Here is a 20,350-nt window from a genome sequence, read left to right on the forward strand (position 1 = left end):
ATCGCCAGCTCGGGGCTGTGCACAAATCACAAACAGGACTGGACTGCTAGGAACGTGTCCTGAGCTGTTTTATTTCCCAGCATCTGTCTCATTACTTGGTTATGACAATGGTAAGTTGCCAGTTGCTCACATCACAGGTAGCAGACAAAGAACTTCATGTTCAAACTTACTTTAAAAGGTTTTTGACCAATCACGCAAAGCAAAGCCATACTGACAGTAGTTCTATCCAAGCACTATAAGCACATTGACGGTTAAAACAATGCTCCCTTATTTCAAATACAATACCTGCTTGTAAGCCTTAAAACACAATGCACAGAGCTCCATTATTAAGCTTGGAACTTCCTAATATCTTTCTAGATACACTTTTCTGCAGGTTAGGGAGTTATTCTAGATAAGTGTTAATGCACAGACCATTGTTCTATTTCTCCCTACTTTCTACTTCTTATATAACTTTTCTGCTGACCAATCTTATGGTTACTGCAAAGCTCTAATCAGTTCTACTGTCTCTGAGGCTTGTCTTTTGAAGCTTTTCCAAAACCCTGTGATTTTAAGCATTCAACAGACACTGATTTCCCCCTCACCTGCCTCAGTGACCCAGGGCATCTTCCTCTTCCTTGCAGCCTACCAAGTGTTGGCAATGGGAAATCCTGGTTTGGGGAAAACAAGGGATGAGCACGTTGAGTTTGATGGTTCCTCTGCCCGAGTCCATCTCTACAAGTCAGCGGCCATCTGGGCTCCAGAAAAACCTCCCAAACACCAAGATTCAGCCCTGAAAAAGCCACCCAGGAGTTCCCTGTCCCTGGTCCCTCCCCTCTGGTGTTCGGGGGTTCCACCCTGTCCCAGCTGCTGGGGTCACGCTTGGATTGGGGGTCCCCCTTCTCCTCGGTGCCCGCCCTGCCCAGGCTGCTGGCAGTCCCAGCAATCCCAAAAGCTCCCCCCGCTTCGCTCTCCCCATTTCGGGATGCCGGGGCTTTTTGGGCTCCCAGGCTCCCTTCTCCCCTCATTCTCTGCTCTGGGCTGCAGCGGCTCCAAGGAGTCCCCCCTGCCCCTCTCCAGGCTCTTGAGGCTCCCGCCAATGGCGGCGCTCCCCCCTCTCTGGGCTCCCCACTTTGGGCTCCTGGGGCACACAGGGCTCTGCTCCTCCAGGCTGCCTCTGCCAGCAGCCGACACCGCCACCCCCCAATGTCCCCCCAAGGAGCCTTTTCCGCTCAGCCTTGGTCTTCTTCATTCTCCAAACATCCCCCCAAAAACCCAACCCAGGGACCCTCTGGATATCTGGGCCGAGCTCCCCCTCCCCGTTCACCGGCACGATGGGGGAGGCGATGATCCCACAGGTGGGGGCTGCGAATTCAGGCAGGGATCGAAGGCGTGGCTCCCTCAGTTCAGCCTTGATCCACTTTTGTCCCTCCTCTTCCATCCCTCCTCCCCCTGCTCCTCCCCCCTAGCCCCACCTCCTTTTCCCCCTTCATCCCTGCCCTTCCCTGCCTCCTCCTCCTCCCCCAGCAGCAGCCACACCCTCGGTGCCCGTTCCCGCAGCCCTCGCAGCCCGCGGCAGGAGCGGGGATGGAGCCGGGACGGGTCGGGATGGGCAGCGCGGGGCTCTCGGCTGCTCCCAGCCGCTGCGGGCGGGGGGAACCCGGCCCGGGCCAAAGGAGAGGCAAACTGGGCAAACTGGGGGCTGCACATCCAAACTGGGCCTTGCTGGGGACCCTGCCTGGCCACTGCCAGCCCTTGGGGCTCCTCCCGGCACATCCGCCAGGGGGGAACGCACACAGGGCTGGGGGATCCCAGCAGTGGCAGCACTGCCAGGGACTGGGCTGCACTGGGACCGTACTGGGAGTGACTGGGACTGTACTGGGCTTGTACTGACATCATACTGGGATCATACTGCCATGCCAGGGCACACTGTGATTGCACTAATGGAGAGTGGGATCATACTGGGATCATACTGGGATTGTACTGGGAGTGAGTAGGAGCCTGCAGGGGGCAACTCAGACCATGTTAGGGGCAAATGGGATATACTGGGAGTGACTGGGAGTCACTGTGAGCAACTGGGAACATACTAGGACCAACTGAAAGGAACTGGGTGCATACTGGGGGTGATTGGAAACTGCTGGGCTTACACGGGGATGAACTGGGATCATGGCTGGAGGTGACTGGGATCATACTGGCAGTGAGTGCCACTACACTGAGGCTGACTGCGAGTGCTTGTGAGCAAATGGGATCATACTGGAAGGAACTGGAAAGATGCTGGAGATAACTGGGGTACACTGGGATATACTGGGAACGACTGGAAGGAAAGTGAGGGTGAAAGAGAGCAACTGGAACCATGTAGAGCAAAACTGGTTTATTCTGGCAGAGACTGGGAGCACACTGGGCTCATCTCTGGATCATACTGGGAGTGACTGGACTAATACTGGGAGTGACTGAGTGTCACAGTGAGCACACCCTGCACAGCATCCCCCATACTGGGCCTGACTGGGAGCCACTGGGAGCAAATGGCATCATACTGGGACTCACTGAGTTGATTGAGGAAGCAACTGGAACCATGCTGGCGGCAGCTGGGACCATGCTGGGAGAGACTGGAAGTAAGTGGGATTATAATTGTGAAAAGTGCATATTTTGTGATTGGGTTTTCGCCAATATGAAAATGAATATTATACATCTTGTGTTAGAAACTAATGCTGTATTAATTCTCTTAAGAAGTGGGTTAAATACAGTTTTAGGTTATTACAAAATATTAAAATAGAAACTATGCTTGGTAAGAGACTTTCTTTAAAGAAAGGACTTGCAGCGAGATAGCAGCCCCAGGACACCTAAATCATTCAGAGAAAAAGAATTTATTGCCCTCTTATCAGAAGAAATGAACTTCTTCCCGCCTCGAAGGCGCTGTTAGGATTCAGAGGAAGAAGGTGGCACTGACCAGAATCCCATGTTTGAATGGAATTTATGCATCATGTATGAAATGTACGAATATGCAACAGGCTATTGTTTTTAAGGGTTAATCCTTTGTTAACAGGTGTCCTTTTTAGGGCTTGTGCTGCCCAGAAAAAGGTACCCGGACTCCATAACACTTTGTATTTGTTGTCTCATATTGTCCTAATTCAAATTGTCCAAATTTTTATTACTCTAATTGTATTACTATTATGATAATTATTTTATTACTATTAAACTTTTAAAATTTTAAAAACAAGTGATTGGCGTTTTTCACAATTTGGTAGCAGAGGATGGTTACCAACACCTCACTGCCGGTGCTTCAGGAGAGTCAGAGTGGGGAAGGTGCCCCCTGCCCTCTTCAGCAGCCTCGCTCTGTTTGCCCTGGGGTGACCGACAGACGCAGGTTATGGTGGACAAAAGGAGACAATAAAACAAATGCAACGGAAAAAGGCTCCCTACAACCACGGCAATGGGCCCCCTAAGAGTAGTAATGTGCACGAAGAACATGGGAAGGAAAAGGGATTGGTAAGTATTTCTCAGGGGGGATGAATGTGAGTGAATGAGAGGCGGGCTGGTTGTGCCAGACCTGCCAAGTGAGTGCTGGAGTCTCCCATGCTGCGTTTCTGACTTTCCACGGTAAGTGGCTGTCGCAGACATCTTTCATAAAAAATCCTTTCTTAGGATTTTTCCTTGTGAGAAGCTGCAGTTTCAGTAACCAAAGTAAACAATGGTTATCTGCTGCTGTGGAATGCAACAGGTGGACCCGTGATTGGTCTCCTGTGGGTGTTTGGATTTCTTGACCACTCATGGCAGAGCTGGCTCTTGCTCTCTGTCTGAGACACAGATCTTTGTTATTCATTCTTTTCTATTCTTAGCTTAGCTAGCTTCTCAAGAAACCTTTTCCTTTCTATTGCTTTTTAGTATAGTCTAATGTAACATATATCATAAAATAATAAATCAAGCCTTCTGATCATGGAGTCAACATTCTCGTCTCTTCTTCATCCTGAAAACCCTTGTGACTACAGTCACAAGTGGCCAGTAAAGAGACAAAGTGAATGTTAAAAGGAGTGAGAGAATCCCCCGGGGTAACTGGGACTGGGTCTCAGAGAGGGGCTGGACCCCTCGGAGGAAGGGAGCAGAGGAGTTTCCTAGCCCAATCCACTAGCAAATGGGACAAAAGGGGCTCCTAAAAACCTGCTGGGTTGAGGGATTAATATTCCAAGAGCATTCAGGGTAAAGCAAAACTCTGCTGGATTGAGGATATGCTCAAGAGCATCTGGGATTGGACAACACAGGTGGATTGAGAAATAAAAAAATGCCCAAGTGTTGGGGAAGATGAAACAGGAAAGCCTTATAAATATGATTGTCTGGCAAAAGATTTTGACAATATAGAAACTATAAGCAAGATTGAAATCAAAGCAAGCTTTGAGATACCTCAGTTACTGAACAACTGGAAAACAATGGTGTGGCTGGCTGAAGGTAATCCCCTTTTGATGGAACAATTCCCACTGCTTGCAGACAGATCCAAGGGTCAGAGCAGATCCTGCCAGCTTGGCAGAAGGGGTCCAAAGAGGAGTTTTTACGGTTTAAAATGTAACACAGTGTGGTAATGTAATGATTCTTAGAGGCTGTATGTAAATGCTATAGGACGTGCATCTTGTACTAGATTGGCTGTTGAGAAATAGAATATTCAACACAGAAGATTTATTGAATTGTAATGGGAACCTCACTCTCTTACACTTTTACTCTCTTACCCTCTCATCCTCTCTACCCCTCTCTTCTCTCGGGCCTGCTCCAGCTGTGCCTGGCAGCTCCAAGCAGGGCCCTGCACCCGGGCCCTTTGCAATAAACCGCAAGTTCCAGGGCCTGGCTGCAGAGATCTCTCGTCTCCGTCCATCCCGACCGTCCTACCCCCCGACGCTCCTACACCCAAGAGCATCTGGGGTTGGCCAACACAGCTGGGTTGAGGAAAATCCAATAGCACCAGGACTGGCCAAAAATACCTAAAATTGTAATAGGTGATGTGAAAGTAAAAGGTACCTTATTGTTGTCTTGTTTGTGTGTGAGAGAGAGTCACACACAAAATCAGCCTCAGCTTCCCGGGCAGGTGGGAAGGGGGGGCTGTGGAAAGAGGTGTGTGTGACCCACAAATAAGCCATTGTCCCTTGGGTGGGTGGGGGCTGTGGCAGAGCCTGTGTGTGACTGCAAACGGGCCATTGTCCCCCCGGGCCTGTGAGGGGGCCGTAGCTGAAGAGTGTGAGTGACACAAATCAGCCTCACAGGTGAACGGGCACCGGAGGCAGCAGAGTCAGGGCCCTCCCAGGAGGCCGGGAGATACTGAGACCCAGAGGCCAACGCCAAGGGGAGGGGGCCACAGGGAGCCGCGATTCTCTGTCAACAGGGATCCACTTTGTGTCCTGAGCGTGTGAAAGAATGTGTGGAAGTGAATGAGAAATAGAAGCGAGTGAATGTAGACAAATGAAAGTATATGTAATGTAGATTGTGTATTTTAAGCTTCACTATATCTCCTTGGAGAGAGGTGGATTGCACTGAAAGAAGTGTGAGAAAAAGGTTTTTTATTTTTAAGTGTGTAGTTGAAAGAAAAGTGGTATTTAGGTTGTAAGTGAAAGTGAAAAACAGAGGCAGATGATGAATAGATAAGATCTTGAAAAATGAGACAGAAAACCAGTAAGTTGGATTACAGGGGGAAAAAATGAAAAAAAAATAGCCCTTTGGGAGTTATGTTAGGTAACAGAGATACAACTCCTTGCAAAAGGAGAAAGTACAGGGTATGTAGTAGTTGATGGGAAAAACATGCAAACTATGGAAAAAGGGAAATTAACCTTAAACTAGTAAGCTCAAACTCGTGAATTATATACTTTAAAAAGAGCACTAGAATATTTAACACAAAATAAAGGAACCATATATACTGATTGAAGGTATGCTTTTAGCGTAGTACATACCTTTAAAAATTTGGAAAGGAAAAAGATTACTTAATTCAAGAGGAAAAGGTTTAGTACATGAGGAACTTATTTCAGAGGTTTTAGAGGCATTAAAATTACCTAAAAGACATAGCTATAGTACATATTAAGGAACCCCAAAAGGGAAAGACCCCAGAAATAGGAGGAAATAATTTGGCAGATGACAAAGCCAAGGATACAGCAGAAAGTGGAGCGAGTTATGTTAATATTAACTCCAAACGAGGAAAAACTGGAAATTCCAAAGTTTAGGGAAGCCGAGAAAAAAGAATTAAACAAGACAGGAAGTGAACAAGATAAATCAGGGAAATGGAAACTTCTTGATGGAAGACAATTACTTAATAAAATGTGCTTACTAGGAAAATATTAGAAGACATGCATCAGAAAACCCACTGGGGTACTCAAGATTTGTGTGATCATTTTTTAAGGAACTATGGGTGCACTGGGATTTTTGGAGTAGCAAAGCAAGAAACTGAAAGATGCTTAATTTGCCAAAGGATAAATAAAAAGGTGATGAGAAAAACAACATTAGGAGGTCGTGAGTTAGCTCGTCGACCATTTCAAAGTATCTAAGCAGAAGTTTAGATTTGTTAGGCTCTGGATTTATTTGTAAAAAAACCCATTTAATCTAGAAGAAAGAGAATATGCCATAGGTTAGACAGGAGATTTTAGGAGAATAAAAATCTTTAAAGTATGAGAAACACCCGAGACAAAACAGGAAGAGAAAAAGGGGAAATGAAAGGGAGGAGAACAAGAGGAAAAGTCAGAAAGAGAGTGGGATCCTCTGCAGCTCTTGCCCCCTCCGTTCGCGGCCGAGGCGCCTGTCCCGGGTCCCGGCTCGCTGCCGCCTCAGCTCCGCCTGCCCCGGTTTCCATCCCAGGTGCGGGCTCACTGCCCAGGGCAGCTCCACCTGCCCCGGCGCTGGCGGTGAATTTGTGTGCCCTGCTCCCACTGCCCGGCCCGCGGCCGCTCTGCCGGCCATGCTGGGGAAGATGGGGGTTGCTCTGTCCTGCCGCGTGGGCCGAGGTCACCGCGCCGACCGCACCGAGGCCGGGTCCCAGCCATCCCATCCCCGGCTGCCCTGCCCGTGCCAGCTGCGCTGGGCACCGCCGCCGCTGCTGCCGGGGTCTCCCACCTGCCTTTTCTCTGCCGGGAGCTGCCGGATCAGCCGCCATAAGCCATGTGGGGGCTGCCCACGCTCCGGCTCGGTCTCCACGGGAAGATCCCCCTCTGCCGATTCCGGCAGCAGACCCTGCCCACACTCCGACCGAGCCTCGGCGGGATATCCTCCGTGCTCCAGCGTGGCTGCTCTGGGGGCTGCAGGGGGATCTCTGCATCCCCATGGATCTGCAGGGGGATCTCTGCATCCCCATGGATCTGCAGGGGGATCTCTGCATCCCCATGGATCTCTGCATCTGGCACCGCCGTTTTTGGAGGCACCAGGAATAGGCTGAGCTCTGCCTGAAGCTCTTCTCACAATCCCCACACCCTTCCCGGCACAGGGAGGCTTTTACCTCCTCACAGCTCCCCAGGCTGGGTTGGCAGCCCCTCCTCATGTGGGATCTCTGGGGCTTTTCCTCCGCATTGGATTCCTGCGCCGTGGAGCTGTTCCAAATGGCCTCTTCCACGAGGTTCTGTGGCAGGGATTTGTTCTCCCTGGTCTCTGTCCGCAGCTCAGTGTGTGAGGGAGGAAGGACAAGGAGAGGAAGAGACAGGGAGAAGGGAAAAGGAAAAGGCAGGAGGAGAGGAAGGAATAAGAAGGAACAAGGGAGGAAGGAGATGGGAAAGGAACATAGATGGATGTAGGACAGAATGAGGAGAAGAAGGAGGGTGGACAAGGAGAAGATGGGATTTGCCTCCATGCCAGAGGGAAGGGGAAGGAGATCCCCCCCAGTCCATCCCTGGCAGGATGGCGTTGGCAGTGAGGCTGTCCTGCAGCGATGCTGGGCTGGGAGATGGAGCAGCAGGGAGGGGAAAGGGGCAGTGATTCCTCCTGCCCTGCCTGGCTGTCCCAGTCTGGAGCGTCCTGGCGCTGCCGAGGCCCTTGGAGCGTCCGGCACTCAGGAGCCCGGAGCTCACGGCTGCTTTATAAAGCTGACAAAGTCGGCAGGATGGGTCTGGGTATGCTCTGCAGCAAACTGGGTTTATTGGTACAGGAGCAGGGGACAGAGCTGAACAGGGTCCAGGCACAAAGACAGGGAGCAAGCTGAGGGCACAGGGGGTTTTTATATGGGGTAGTGAGGGTGGAGCTGAGGGTCAGGGTCCAATGTATATGGGGGAAAATGTGCAAAGGAGGGGTTAAGGGTCGGGACAGCTAATAGGGAAACAGGGGCAGAGGAATGCAGTAAACTGGGGCCAATGGAGGGACAGAGAGCTAGGGACTAATCAAAGATGGGTAATAGGGGTGAACTAGGGTAATTAGGCCAACAGGCCAATGGGGTAACATAACTTTCCAAAAATCAGCATGTACCAGCAAAGATCTATAGGAGAAGCAAGCTTGTCACCATAACCTTGAAATCTATTCTTCTTATTAGGGACCAGTCCTACACGGCTGGGAGATTGAGACTCCCATGGGCCTCCACACCAGTGCATCTTCCTTTTCCTCGCAGCCTCCTTCTCCTCCATCCAGACAAAGTTTAGGGTTGACAAATCCTGGCTTTGGGGGAAGAACAAGGGGTGAGCACCTTGGGTTTTGTGAGAAATGAGCCTCACTCTTTAGAATTTTTGAAAGTTTAATAAGGAATAATAAGGGACAAATCAGTAACAGCGCTGGGTGTTGGCAATGGCCAGAGGCACACTGGTTAACCACAGCAACTCTTCTTGTCTAGTTTCTCCATTGTATTGTTCAAATACATATTCATAATGATTGTACATATTCAAACATTTCCTGGAACTCATTTACATGTTCCAGGAATTCTTTAGGTTGGTTTGACCCCCAACTTGCCTTTTTAGAGCACGTGCAGGAATCGTGGATTGCTGTTTTGAGGGTTGTGTGTCACTGCCTCACAAGGGCCCCTGTTCTGTGGTTTCAGCAGGTGACAGTTATTGACAGTGGAAGGGTCAGTGGCAGGGGCCTCATCACATCCCTTCCTTAGATGTTATCTGACCATGAAGACACTTTTAGCTATTTCCACAAGTACTTTAAATGAACATTCGCTATTTCACAAATATCTCTGAGTTGTTATTGTCAGTTAGTTACAAAAATAAAAGCATTAGTTCTTATTTCACAACTACGGCTACTTCTGTAAAAGTTAACATTATAATGCACAATGCATGGCATCCACTTTAATATTTTGCAAAAGCCAAAACTATAATGTATGTTTTTCACACTGTCCACTAACTAAAATATCATCCATAAATGATGTTCTGAGGATATGAGCTATACACGGGCCAGGCATTGGCCACAAAGAGCTGACAAATTATACTATAGCAAAAGCAGTGAAAAGTGATTACAAACTGTACTATATCAAATTCATTGTGATTAAGAATGTTTTGCAGAAGTCAATACCTAATAGCAAAAGCCAGCACTACCTAGTTATTTATAACAAACCCAGGGCAGGTTTTTCCCTTGCATGGAGCACCTGGGCCTTCCCCGGGCCCCTTCTGCCCTCCTGCAGAGCCGGTGGCATTTTCCAGCACACACAGTTTGTAGCCAAGAGCCGGGTGCAGCCGAGAAGGCTCCAAGCGCCTCCTTCCAGGCTGACTCTGCAGGTGCCGAGGCTGCTCTGGGCTCTGCCAGGGCTCTGCTGGGGCTCAGCTCTGGGCCAGGCTGGGCCCGCCCTCCCCTCACATTGCTCCGGGCAGCTGAGTCACAGCGGGAGAGGGAAGGGACACGTCAGGGGAGTTGAGGTTTAAGAGAGTTTTTATTCATAAAACTTTCATAACAAACAGGCTGCTCTAACTACCATAACTAACTAGCAATGCTAACTATCCTAACTAACTACCAGTGCTAACTACCATGACTAACTAATTGTCCTAACTACTGTAAGAAGAAGCTGTCCTCAAGTGCTTCATCTGCTCTGCTGCTCCCTCAGGTTCTTTGCTGCAGTGATCAGAGGGGTCAGGCTGGAGAGAGGCTTGGCTGATGATAAAAATGGGTGCTGCCCAAAGGATAAAAAATAAAGAAATGAACTGTTACTTTCCAGAGTCAAGTTCCTCACAGGCTCTGTTGCAACAGGACAAAGGGAAATGGTTTGAAAATCGAGGGAAGCAGGCTCAGATTAGATCTAAGGAAGAATTTTTTAACTGGGAGAGTGGGGAAACACTGACAGGGGGTGCCCAGAGATGTGGGAGGTGCCTCCTGCCTGGAAACATCCAAGCTCAGGTGAGGCAGGGCTCTGAGGCCCCTGAGCTGCTTGAAGATGTCCCTGCTCGCTGTGGGGCACCAGGTCCAGATGAGCTCGAAAGGAGCCTGCCAGGCCACAGCAGGCGAGGATTCTGCTCGCTCTGCGCGTGGAACGCAGCGAGACTGGAGACTATCGGAGGGGGCCCCACAAGAAAACCCCTCCCTGGCGCTGCTGCTTCCCCTGCAGCCCTTGGCTCTCACCTGCAGCAGCTCCTGGGCAGCCCAGCGCCGCTCCTCGTCCGGCTCCAGGCTGCACTCGAGGAAGTCCCGCAGCAGAGCCGACAGGCGCCGGGGCTCCTGCAGCTGCGGGGTCCCGTTCTGCCGGATCAGAGCGCGAGCCTGCAGGGAAAGCAAACTCAGCGCTCTGCCAGCTCCCTTCACACCCACACGGGCTCACATCCACCCCGGGGCCTCAGCCCCAGCGCCAGGGCCACTTTCCTCCCTGCCAGAGATGCTGCTCAGAGCTCATTTTGCTATGCCAAGCAAAAAACCCAAACCCTGGGGCTGCCACAGCCACTGCAACATCCAAATGATCTCACCTTGAGAGCCAGTTTCATTGGCCGGCTTTGTTAGTAGGAACCTCCATCAGAAATAGCCCATTTTGCTTCTCCAAATATGGACACCAGCTTTACAGGCCATTTTCCAGAGTCACTGTGGTCTGCCTGTGTTATTTCAGAGGATTCTTCCATCAAGTGCATCTCTGCAGTGCCACTGACACTCAAGTAAATGCATTCCTGATGCCCCATCCCAGAAACTGCCAGGCAAGAAACAGGAGGTTTGTGATGCTGAAAGCTCAGGCTTGGTGACACAGAAAAAGTAGCTTGGACTAGGAAAGAAATATGTTAGACTATGGGGATGTTAAACCATCATCTTCATGTTTTCAACAAGTTTCCCAGTGAGAAGAATCAGGGGAGATCATCTTGCAAAACCTCTTTTAGAAACTCCTGCAGAAATCTTGTTGGGTTTGGGGCTGGGATTTGGGGATGGTGTGGGGTTTTCTTGCAAGATAACATTAGAGCTGATGCACTTGCTTCATATTTCAAGGTCATCCTCTCAGCTAGAAGAGCTGCAACAACGAAAAGCCCAAAGCAAATTGTTGCTGGAGATTGCAGAATATTCGTCTGTGTGGAGGCACAAGTCCTCTGGGAATTCCCTTCCCATGTGCAGAAACCTCCAGCTGCTGCTCCCAGTGCAGGGTCCCCCTGTGCTCGCAGCCTCTGCAGCCCTGGAGAATTTGCCTCTTACCATGGCCGCCGTTTCCTTGAAGTAAGGAGGTTCTCCTTCCACCATCTCGATGGTCACAATGCCGAAGGACCAGATGTCCACCTTGGGGCCATAAGGAGATCTGGTCACAACTTCTGGGGCCATCCAGTGAGCAGTGCCCACCATGGAGCTGCGCTGGTCCTGCTCAGGGCTGAGCTGAGCGCAGAGGCCAAAATCAGCTGAGGACAGAAAGAAACCCTGTCAAAGGCAGCTGCAATGAGGAAACCAAGCACAAAGATTCCCCATGCTCAGTCTGAGAGTGCAGTAGTGAAGTCAGCTGGAAAAGCCCTCAGGGCTGTAGCCAAGGAAAGATGGAACTGGGCCCTTCAAGAAACCCTCAGCTTTCCTGCAGTGGCTTTTACTGATTCCCTTGGAGCTTTAGATTCCCACTGCTGCCCCTCTGGAAGGGCCATGGCCAGAGCAAAGGCACTGCTGGCCCCCTGCTCCTCTCCTGAGCTCTCTGCAGGGGCAGCCGCTCTCAGCTGGCAGCAGGGGCCGGGCAGTGCCCCCAGCAGCCCTTGTGGGGCTCTGGCCCTCCCTGGGAAGCAGCCCCAGCCCCGCAGCCCGGGAGCGCCGTGCCTGGCCAGGAACACCCACCCAGCCTGACAGAGCCGTCCATGCCCAGGAGGATGTTGGAGCTCTTCAGATCCCTGTGGATCACCCGGTTGGAATGGAGGAAATCCAGGCCCTGCAGACACTGAGAGAGAACAAGAAACACGAGGGCAAAAACCAATGGCTGGAATATATCACACCAGAAAGGACAGCTCAGAATTCTGCCAGCAGCAGCTTTGCTGTGACAGGCCAGGAGTGCAGTGCACACAAGCTACAAGCAAACGGCTCAAGGCAAAGCTGAGAACAGCAAATCAAATCCAAGCCAGAAAGAGAGTACCACAACAGCAGGAGAGAGAACAAGAACAGAGTAGAAGTGCAGTGATGCTGGCAGGCTGTTCACTGCAGAGGCTCTTTCTTCTCCAGCTCAAGAAAACAACAGAGAAAGAAAGCCCTGAGCATGGAGCCACTCCTGTTCTCACGCCCTCTTTGGAAGGACCATCGTGTCCCAGCCATGGGAGTGACAAGCAGGATCCCTCACCTCCCGACTGACAGCTGCCATCTCTCCTTCAGCCATGCGCGTCTGTCTGACAACGTCCCGCAAAGATCCTCCATCCATGTATTCCATCACCAGCCAGAGATCTCCATCCACAAGGAAGCTGGAAGAGGAAAGCAATGGCATGGAGATGAAAGTGCAGAGCTCAATTCCCCCATGGAAAAGCCTGGAGGGGAGTTTTGTTTCCAGGTCACTTGTCAGTGAGGACAGAATCAGATGGAGAGACATTCCTGCCAGGCTGCACAGTCCTTGGAATCTGCACAGTCTAAAGGGGAAGGAGACACCTGTGAGAAAGGAGAGGCCTTAGATTGCAAGCAGGTGAAAAATGCAGTTTAGCAACAGCCCAGATAAATATGGAATCACAACACTTGGCCCCAGCTGGTTCAGCTTCTGAACTCATCAGTTCCACCATTCCCTCCAGAACAAGGCAACACAACTGCCAGGGTTATCCAGGGGAGGAGGCCGTGCAGCACATGGGACAAAAGCAGTCAGGAAACCTTTCAGAAAGTCCCTTCAGAAACAGGCAAGGCCAGTGAAAAATGGGCAAATGAGGCATTTCTGGAAACAAGAACCCGATCTTCCTGGCATCTTTAGCAATGGAAAAGGGCTGGGAAGAAGAAGCCAAGGGAACTAATTTCTGCTGTGGTTTATCAGCACTTGCTGGGAGACACAGCAAACGGGGTCAACTTGAAGGAAAAACCAAAGCAAAGCAACCAAAGCACATGGAGGGAGTGAACTGCCAGGCTGTTGGTTTGGGAAGATGTGGCTGGGTCAGGCATTTTCAAAACAGGCTACAGACTCCTGATGCCAGGAAAGGTTAACGCAGGGCCCGGGCTCGGGATCAGAGCTGAAGCACTCACCTGTCCAAAGAGTTGACAATGTTGGGGTTCTTCTTGTCCTTCAGGAGCAGGATCTCATTCACAGCTCGTTCCCTGTTCTGCCCTCTGAGACTCATTTTCTTGATGGCCACCTGAAGGGACATTGCAGCCTTGAACTGGAGGAGTCTGTGGCAGGAGGCCACAGCAAACACGGAGCGAGTCTTTGTGGAGCGACGGAGCCGGGCTGTGCCAAACTGCCTTGGGATGGGACACCAGAGCTCAGCAAGGGCCATTCCCACAGCCCATTGCTCTGCCAGCTGGGGGCTGCTTACAGGACACATGGCCAGAGACATTTGGCCTTGCAAGCTCTGCAGAAATGGTCCCTCAGCTGTCAGCCTCAAAGCTCTAACAACATTCTCTGCACTTACAGTCTTCTCAAATGGCCTCAACACTCCTACTATTATTATTCAAATACATTTTGCAAGCAGGAGGTAATTCTGGTTCTCTGAAAACAGAGCAGAACAGCCAGGAACCCCTTAGCAATTCTATGGGATTTGGTCATGATTTCAGATGCAACTGCTCTCTTTGGGATTGCAGAACAAAGCAGACACACACACCCATTGCTCAGGTGATCCCTGTCACAGGCTGTCACTGACACCAGACCCAAACACATCTTCAGGCTTTAGGAGAAACCTTTGCTCTGGACATCCATCTTCTCATTTCTCTCCCTCACTCTCTGTGAACAGCTGAAGTAGGACTAAAACCCCAAATTGAGCCCAAGCAGGATCTCTCCCTAATTAGGCCTTGAGGTATCCTTTGAAGATAAAAGGCAGGATGGAAATAATATTGTTATAGTTTAGCTAAGAATAGCTAAATAATGTTCCTGTCTAAGGTTGGGATGAAGATAAATTGGGCCTCAGTCTCCAGCAGCTGATGCATTCACACTTTTAGATATGAAGGCCAAGCCAGCATGTCCTGCTCTGACAGACACCACTGCCCTCCTTGCATTCCTTTGGCGCTTCAGAAGGACCAAGTCTGTCCCAGCTGTGCTCTGCAGGCTGACACTGCTCTGCCTTCAGAGGAGCAGCCTGGGCAGGAAAGCTCTGCTGGCCCCCAAAGCTGCAGCCACAGCTCCCAGCAGAGGGGAAAGCCCTGGAGAGCTGCCAGATGTGCTGGGCGTGTTGGCACTGACCTCTCCTCCAGTGGCCCTGTCGAGTCCTTTATAAACGGTTCCAAAAGCCCTGGAGACAAAACAGCAGAGAAGAAAGAAGCAGCGCTTTAGGCCCTGGCAGGGAAAGCCAGCCCAGACAGGAGATCTCTGCTGCCTGCAGCGTTCACAAACACCTGGGTGCATCGACCCTTCCAACAACAGCACAGCAGCCACCAGCCCTCTGCCATGCAAGGTGTGCAGGAGAAAACTGAGACCCAACATGAAGGAATTGGGCTGGAGCAAATCCCAAATGTCCATGCTGAATTGCTTTAGTTCAAAACCTGAGGTGAGAAATGGGTGTCTAAAGAAATGGAAAAGAATGCATTTCATCTTTTTCCATTTTCTGCCTAAGACCTGCAGGTTCCACAAGGGCCCTGCCATCAGGCAGGTGATGCTTTTTCCCCCAGAGTGCATCAGCTCTGTGTCTGTTACTGAATGGATGGGGTCTGCTACCTGTGCTAGAATAGAGCACTTATTAGTTCATCTCTGGTTTCTGTTTCTAAACCATTAGGTTGATAATCGTGACCAGTGGATATTTTTTGAAGGAAAATATTTGAAAGAAATCTTCTTGAGAACTGTTTTCTGACAGTCACCACATGGTGAGTTGCTCTTTTAGGCAATCCAGTTCCAGGGACAGAAGATCTTCCAGGTCCTGCTCCTTGCTGCAGGCAGGACACTGCCAGCCTCAGGGGCCTTTGACGGCGCCTTCTGACCACAGTTATCAATTCTGATCAGGACTGAGAGACAGCAGGATGGTAGCCCAGTGTCTGAAGGTGCTTGGAGCTCTCCTGACTTCTCACTTGATCCTGCACCAGCAAAACACCCGGCCCTGCTTGTGCAACAGCAGCTGCCGTGCACTTACCCTTGGCCAATCTGCTCCACTTCCAGGTATTTCTCGGCAGGCTCCTCCTCGCTCACGGTGTTCCCTGAAAGAAACCACGTGGAAGACGCTCCCTCCCAGAGTGAGACCCCGCCTTGCAGCAGAGCCAGAAGCAGCCCCACTCCCTGGGGCCGTGAGCCCCTTGGTGTCAGCTGGGGAAGGACAATAAATGGCTCGGTGACATTCAGCTGCAGAGCAACACTGGGTGCAGCTGATGCCCAGACACACACACAGCACCTGCTCAGGCACCCAGGAACAGAGCAGACGTACTCAGCTGCATCAGGCACCACTCCCCTCTCCCCTCTGGCTGCCCGGCTGTGCTGCTGTCAGAATGTTCAGCCCAGGATCCCACAGCGGAGGGAGGTTCATTGTCCTCTTCCCAAGCAGAGGGAGCTTCTCCATCCTCTTCCCAAAATGCTGCAGCTTCTCCATCCTCATCCCAAAACACTGCAGGTTCGCCATCCTCTTTCCAAGCCAGGGGATGTTCGCTGTCCACTTCCCATGCTGGGAGATGTTCACTCTCCTCTTCCCATGCCACAGGATGTCCTCCATCCTCATCCCACACTGGGAGATGTCCATTGTCCTCATCCCACTCCGTGGGAGCTTGGCCACTCTGGTCCCACACCAGGGGACATCCACCGTCCTCCTCCCAGGCCGGGAGATGTCCCCTGTCCTTGTCCCACCCCGCGGGAGCCTCGCCGTTGCATTCCCACCCCGCGGGATGTTCGCCCTCGTCTCCCAGAGCAGCGGGAAGTTCACTGTCATCTCCTGGCACTGAGGGAAGTTCACCATCGTCCCCCAGAGCAGCGGGAAGCTCACTGCTGTCTTCCTCCTTGTTGACCTCCTCTTTGGAAGCAGAGGGAGCCCCAGGAGGTGCTGGTGCTGCTTTTGTGCCCTGTGGACAGACGGCAGCGTGAGGGACAGGAAGTTCTATCTCAGTTATCACCTTATTTATCCTCAGCTGCACATCCAGCTGCACTACTCAGAAATGGGGTTTGGAGCTGTTCCAGCTAACAATGGGCTTAAGTTGACATTGCCACTTATTGTTGGGAATTCGATATTCCACCATGGCTAAAGCCAGCAAGCAATCCTCTGCCTGCAAAACCAGACCTGCAGCTCTTCAAAAACTCTTCAGCAGAAAAGGAGAAAACTGCCAGGGATCCCTTTGCTGCTGCTGCTGCTGCAAAGACACTGACAGGAACTTTCCTTCAGCCTCCCAGGCTGGCCCTCGACTGCCACATGCCGAGCTCACAATTTGCTGCACAATTCCAAACACCAAAGGTTCCTTTCCCACTCACCGAAGGAGGAGCTGCTCGGAATCCAGACATGAGGTGCCCTGCAATGGGAGAGGGAACATGAACCAGATGCTGTTAGGAGAAAAACTGCCAGTGCTGGGAAATGCCACGGAGCAAGGCAACCCCAAGAGAGCATTTTGCTTTCACTGCATCCCTCCAGGAGCCACAGTCCCTTCCCACAGCAAGCAAGAGAACAAGCACAAAATACTGGGCTGGGTCAGTTCTTGGCTGGAGCAGCAAAGGGAGGCAGTTCCAGGCTCTGCTGGCACAGACTCCCTGCTTGAGGGAACAGAACCCCCCAGGGCTCATTGCAGGTGCTGTGCACGCCCTGCTGGCTGCAGACACCCCCTTTTTCAGCTGCAGCTGCTGGCAGGAGCTCTCCCAAAGCAATGGTGTCTTCATGGCCATTTGGTTCCAAAGTCAACTCAGCTCCAGAGGAAGAACAGAAAGCACACAGCAAGCCCAAAGGCACAGATGCTGCACCGAGGGAAAACCTCAACTTACGTGCCAAGTGGGTTAAAAAATACCCCGAATAAGCCACAGAGTACAGAGTGCAAACTGCAGCAGCCACGTGCTGGATCATTTTGGCTGAGCTGCACACGCCTGCAGCCTGTAGCCCTGCAAGCACAGAAGGACAGGGCTGGGCTGGCTGCTGAGAATGCCTCGGGCAGGAGGATCCCCCGGCAGCGAGCCCAGAGCCACTCTGGGCACTGAGGCCTCCGTGTCCCACAGCAACGGGAACACCACGGGGACGTGGCGCTGTTCCTGTGACATCCCAGCAGCAGCTCACGCAGAAACCGCCTGGAAGGTTCTCCTGTGTCACAAAGGAGCACAAAGAACCCTCCCAGGGCACAGCCCATGGCCCAAAGGATGCAAGAGGAACTCAAAATGCAGCAAACAAGGACACCCCATAGCCCAGCCTGAACACTGAGGAGAACAAGGACAGGACCAAAGCAAAGGAAACGTGACCTTTAGTCACTGATAGTTCTGACTAAAAGCAGCAAGCCTTGCTCCATCTGGGATCTTTGTTCTAGTTCTAAAAACAAGCAAGGTTCTCCACTCTAAATACACAGAAGGCTGGAACTGGGGAGGAGGTGGGATTAGGAAGGAGGAGGAGGAGGAGGGAGAGAGGAAAAGGAGGAGCAGGAAGAGGAGGAGCAGGAGCAGGAAAAGGAGGAACAGGAGGTTCCAGTGCCCCCTGTGGCCGCAGCCACGGGACCATCGCCCCCAGCTCGTCTTGCAGGTGAGCGGGGAGGGGGAGGTCGTCCCAAATCTGTCGGGGGGTCCCTGAGAGGGTTTTTTATTGGGGTGTGTTTGGAGCTCGCAGATTGTGGAATTGACCCCAAATATCATCTGGTGTCTCTGAGAGGTTTTGTTTTCTCTGTGTGTGTAGGTTTGGATCTTGCAGGAGCCCAAAGCTGAGCCCCTTGGGGGGATCTTTGGGGGCCCACGTGGCCATTGCCCAGTATGGGCAGGGGAGGACATTGGTCCTGGGGACCGCCGGGAGAGCAGAGGAGGGGAACCCCTGGGACCCCCAGAGTGGGGAGAGCAGAGAGGGGCGATCCCAGAGCTGGGGGACCCCGGCAGACTGGAAAGGGGGGGAGCCTGGAGAGGAGGGACCCCTGGGACCCCTGGGATCTCAGAGTAGAGCATCAGGGGAGAAGGGCCCCCATGGACCCCCAAAAGGCCCTGGATCATCCCTGAGCAGGACGCCAGAGAATGGAGAAGCCCTGGAACCATTGGACCCCCATGATCCTAAGGAAAGGAAACCTCTAGAACCCCAAAAGTGGAGAGATCAGCAATAGGGAACTGCTGGGAGAGTTTTTTGGGGCTGAATCTTGACATTGTGGGGATTTTCATGGACAGAAGACTCCTGCTGACTTCTAGAGATGGACCTGGCCAGGAGGAGCCTCTACTCCAAGGCGCTCCCACCTTGGTTTCCCCCAAACCAGGGTCTGTCATTCCCAAGCTGTGGCCAGATGGAGGAGGAGCAAAAGGCCCAGACATTCTGCACGAGGAGGGGCTGCAAACCCAGCCCAGGGAGCTGCAGGGAGGAAAGAGCCCCCCTGAGCCAGGAAGGCAGCCTGAGATCCAGCCAGAGCTCAGAGCTGGTGGAGAAGCCTCATGGCAGGGAGAAGCCCCACAAATGCTTGGAATGTGGGAAGGGTTTCAGCTACAGCTCCACCCTGATGGAACACCTGAACATCCATACTGGGGAGAGGCCCTGGGAGTGTGGGGAATGTGGGAAGAGCTTCAGTGGGACCTCCGACCTCAGCAAGCACCACAAGATCCACACTGGGGAATGGCCCTAGGAGTGCTTGGAATGTCAGAAGAGCTTCAAATGGGATTCAGAGATCGTCACTCACCAGCACTTGCACACCAGGGAGAGGCCCTGTGAGTGTCCCGAGTGTGGGAAGAGCTTCGTGCGCTGCTGCAGCTCCATCGCCCATGGGAGGATCTGTGCTGGATGATCCCCAGTGACCCCCGTTGGGCAGAGCCCTGGTGACCCCTGTTCTGGGTGATCCCCGTTGGGTAGGGGGAAGGTGCTGGAGAGATTTCTTTCCCTTCTCCTTGTGCTGCTGTGATTTGGTTGGTAATAAATTCCCTCCCTGTGTCCAGGCTGGGTCTGTTGTGCCCGTGCCGGATTTGCTGAGGGATCTCTCCTGGTCCTTGTACTGACCCACGTCATTGTCGAAGTGCATGAACATTTGCCGGTTGTAGATGAACCTTACCTGTCCCCTGTTCCTGTACCAATAAACCCAGTTTGCTGCAGAGCATACACAGACTCATCCTGCTGACTTTGTCAGCTTTATAAAGCAGCCGTGAGCTCCGGGCTCCTGAGTGCCGGACGCTCCAAGGGCCTCAGCAGCGCCAGGACGCTCCAGACTGGGACAGCCAGGCAGGGCAGGAGGAATCACTGCCCCTTTCCCCTCCCTGCTGTTCCATCTCCCAGCCCAGCATTGCTGCAGGACAGCCTCACTGCCAACGCCATCCTGCCAGGGATGGACTGGGGGGGATCTCCTTCCCCTTCCCTCTGGCATGGAGGCAAATCCCATCTTCTCCTTGTCCACCCTCCTTCTTCTCCTCATTCTGTCCTACATCCATCTATGTTCCTTTCCCATCTCCTTCCTCTCCTCCTGCCTTTTCCTTTTCCCTTCTCCCTGTCTCTTCCTCTCCTTGTCCTTCCTCCCTCACGCACTGAGCTGCAGACAGAGACCAGGGAGAACAAATCCCTGCCACAGAACCTCGTGGAAGAGGCCATTTGGAACAGCTCCACGGCACAGGAATCCAATGGGGAGGAAAAGCCCCAGAGATCCCACATGAGGAGGGGCTGCCAACCCAGCCTGGGGAGCTGTGAGGAGGTAAAAGCTTCCCTGTGCCGGGAAGGGTGTGGGGAATGTGAGAAGAGCTTCGGGCAGAGCTCAGCCTATTCCTGGTGCCTCCAAAAACGGCGGTGCCAGATGCAGAGATCCATGGGGCTGCAGAGATCCCCCCGCAGATCCATGGGGATGCAGAGAT

General features: G+C 52.1%; 1 protein-coding gene across 1 annotated transcript; it reads right to left on the reverse strand.

The window, feature by feature from the left end:
* Positions 1-6,538: 6,538 nt before the first annotated feature.
* Positions 6,539-19,274, reverse strand: LOC139585567 (serine/threonine-protein kinase PAK 3-like). Its single transcript, XM_071418358.1, is given in 13 exon segments — positions 6,539-6,543; positions 7,184-7,365; positions 7,404-7,549; positions 10,462-10,599; positions 11,506-11,702; positions 12,121-12,220; positions 12,614-12,731; positions 13,489-13,598; positions 14,639-14,687; positions 15,519-15,582; positions 15,774-16,436; positions 18,770-18,875; positions 19,212-19,274. Coding segments are annotated over 13 exon segments (1,941 nt in total).
* Positions 19,275-20,350: the final 1,076 nt, after the last annotated feature.

The sequence above is a fragment of the Agelaius tricolor genome, unplaced genomic scaffold, assembly GCF_023055355.1.
Source record: "Agelaius tricolor isolate 1412-34295 unplaced genomic scaffold, bAgeTri1.0.p SCAF_84, whole genome shotgun sequence".
In the NCBI taxonomy this organism is placed as follows: domain Eukaryota; kingdom Metazoa; phylum Chordata; class Aves; order Passeriformes; family Icteridae; genus Agelaius; species Agelaius tricolor.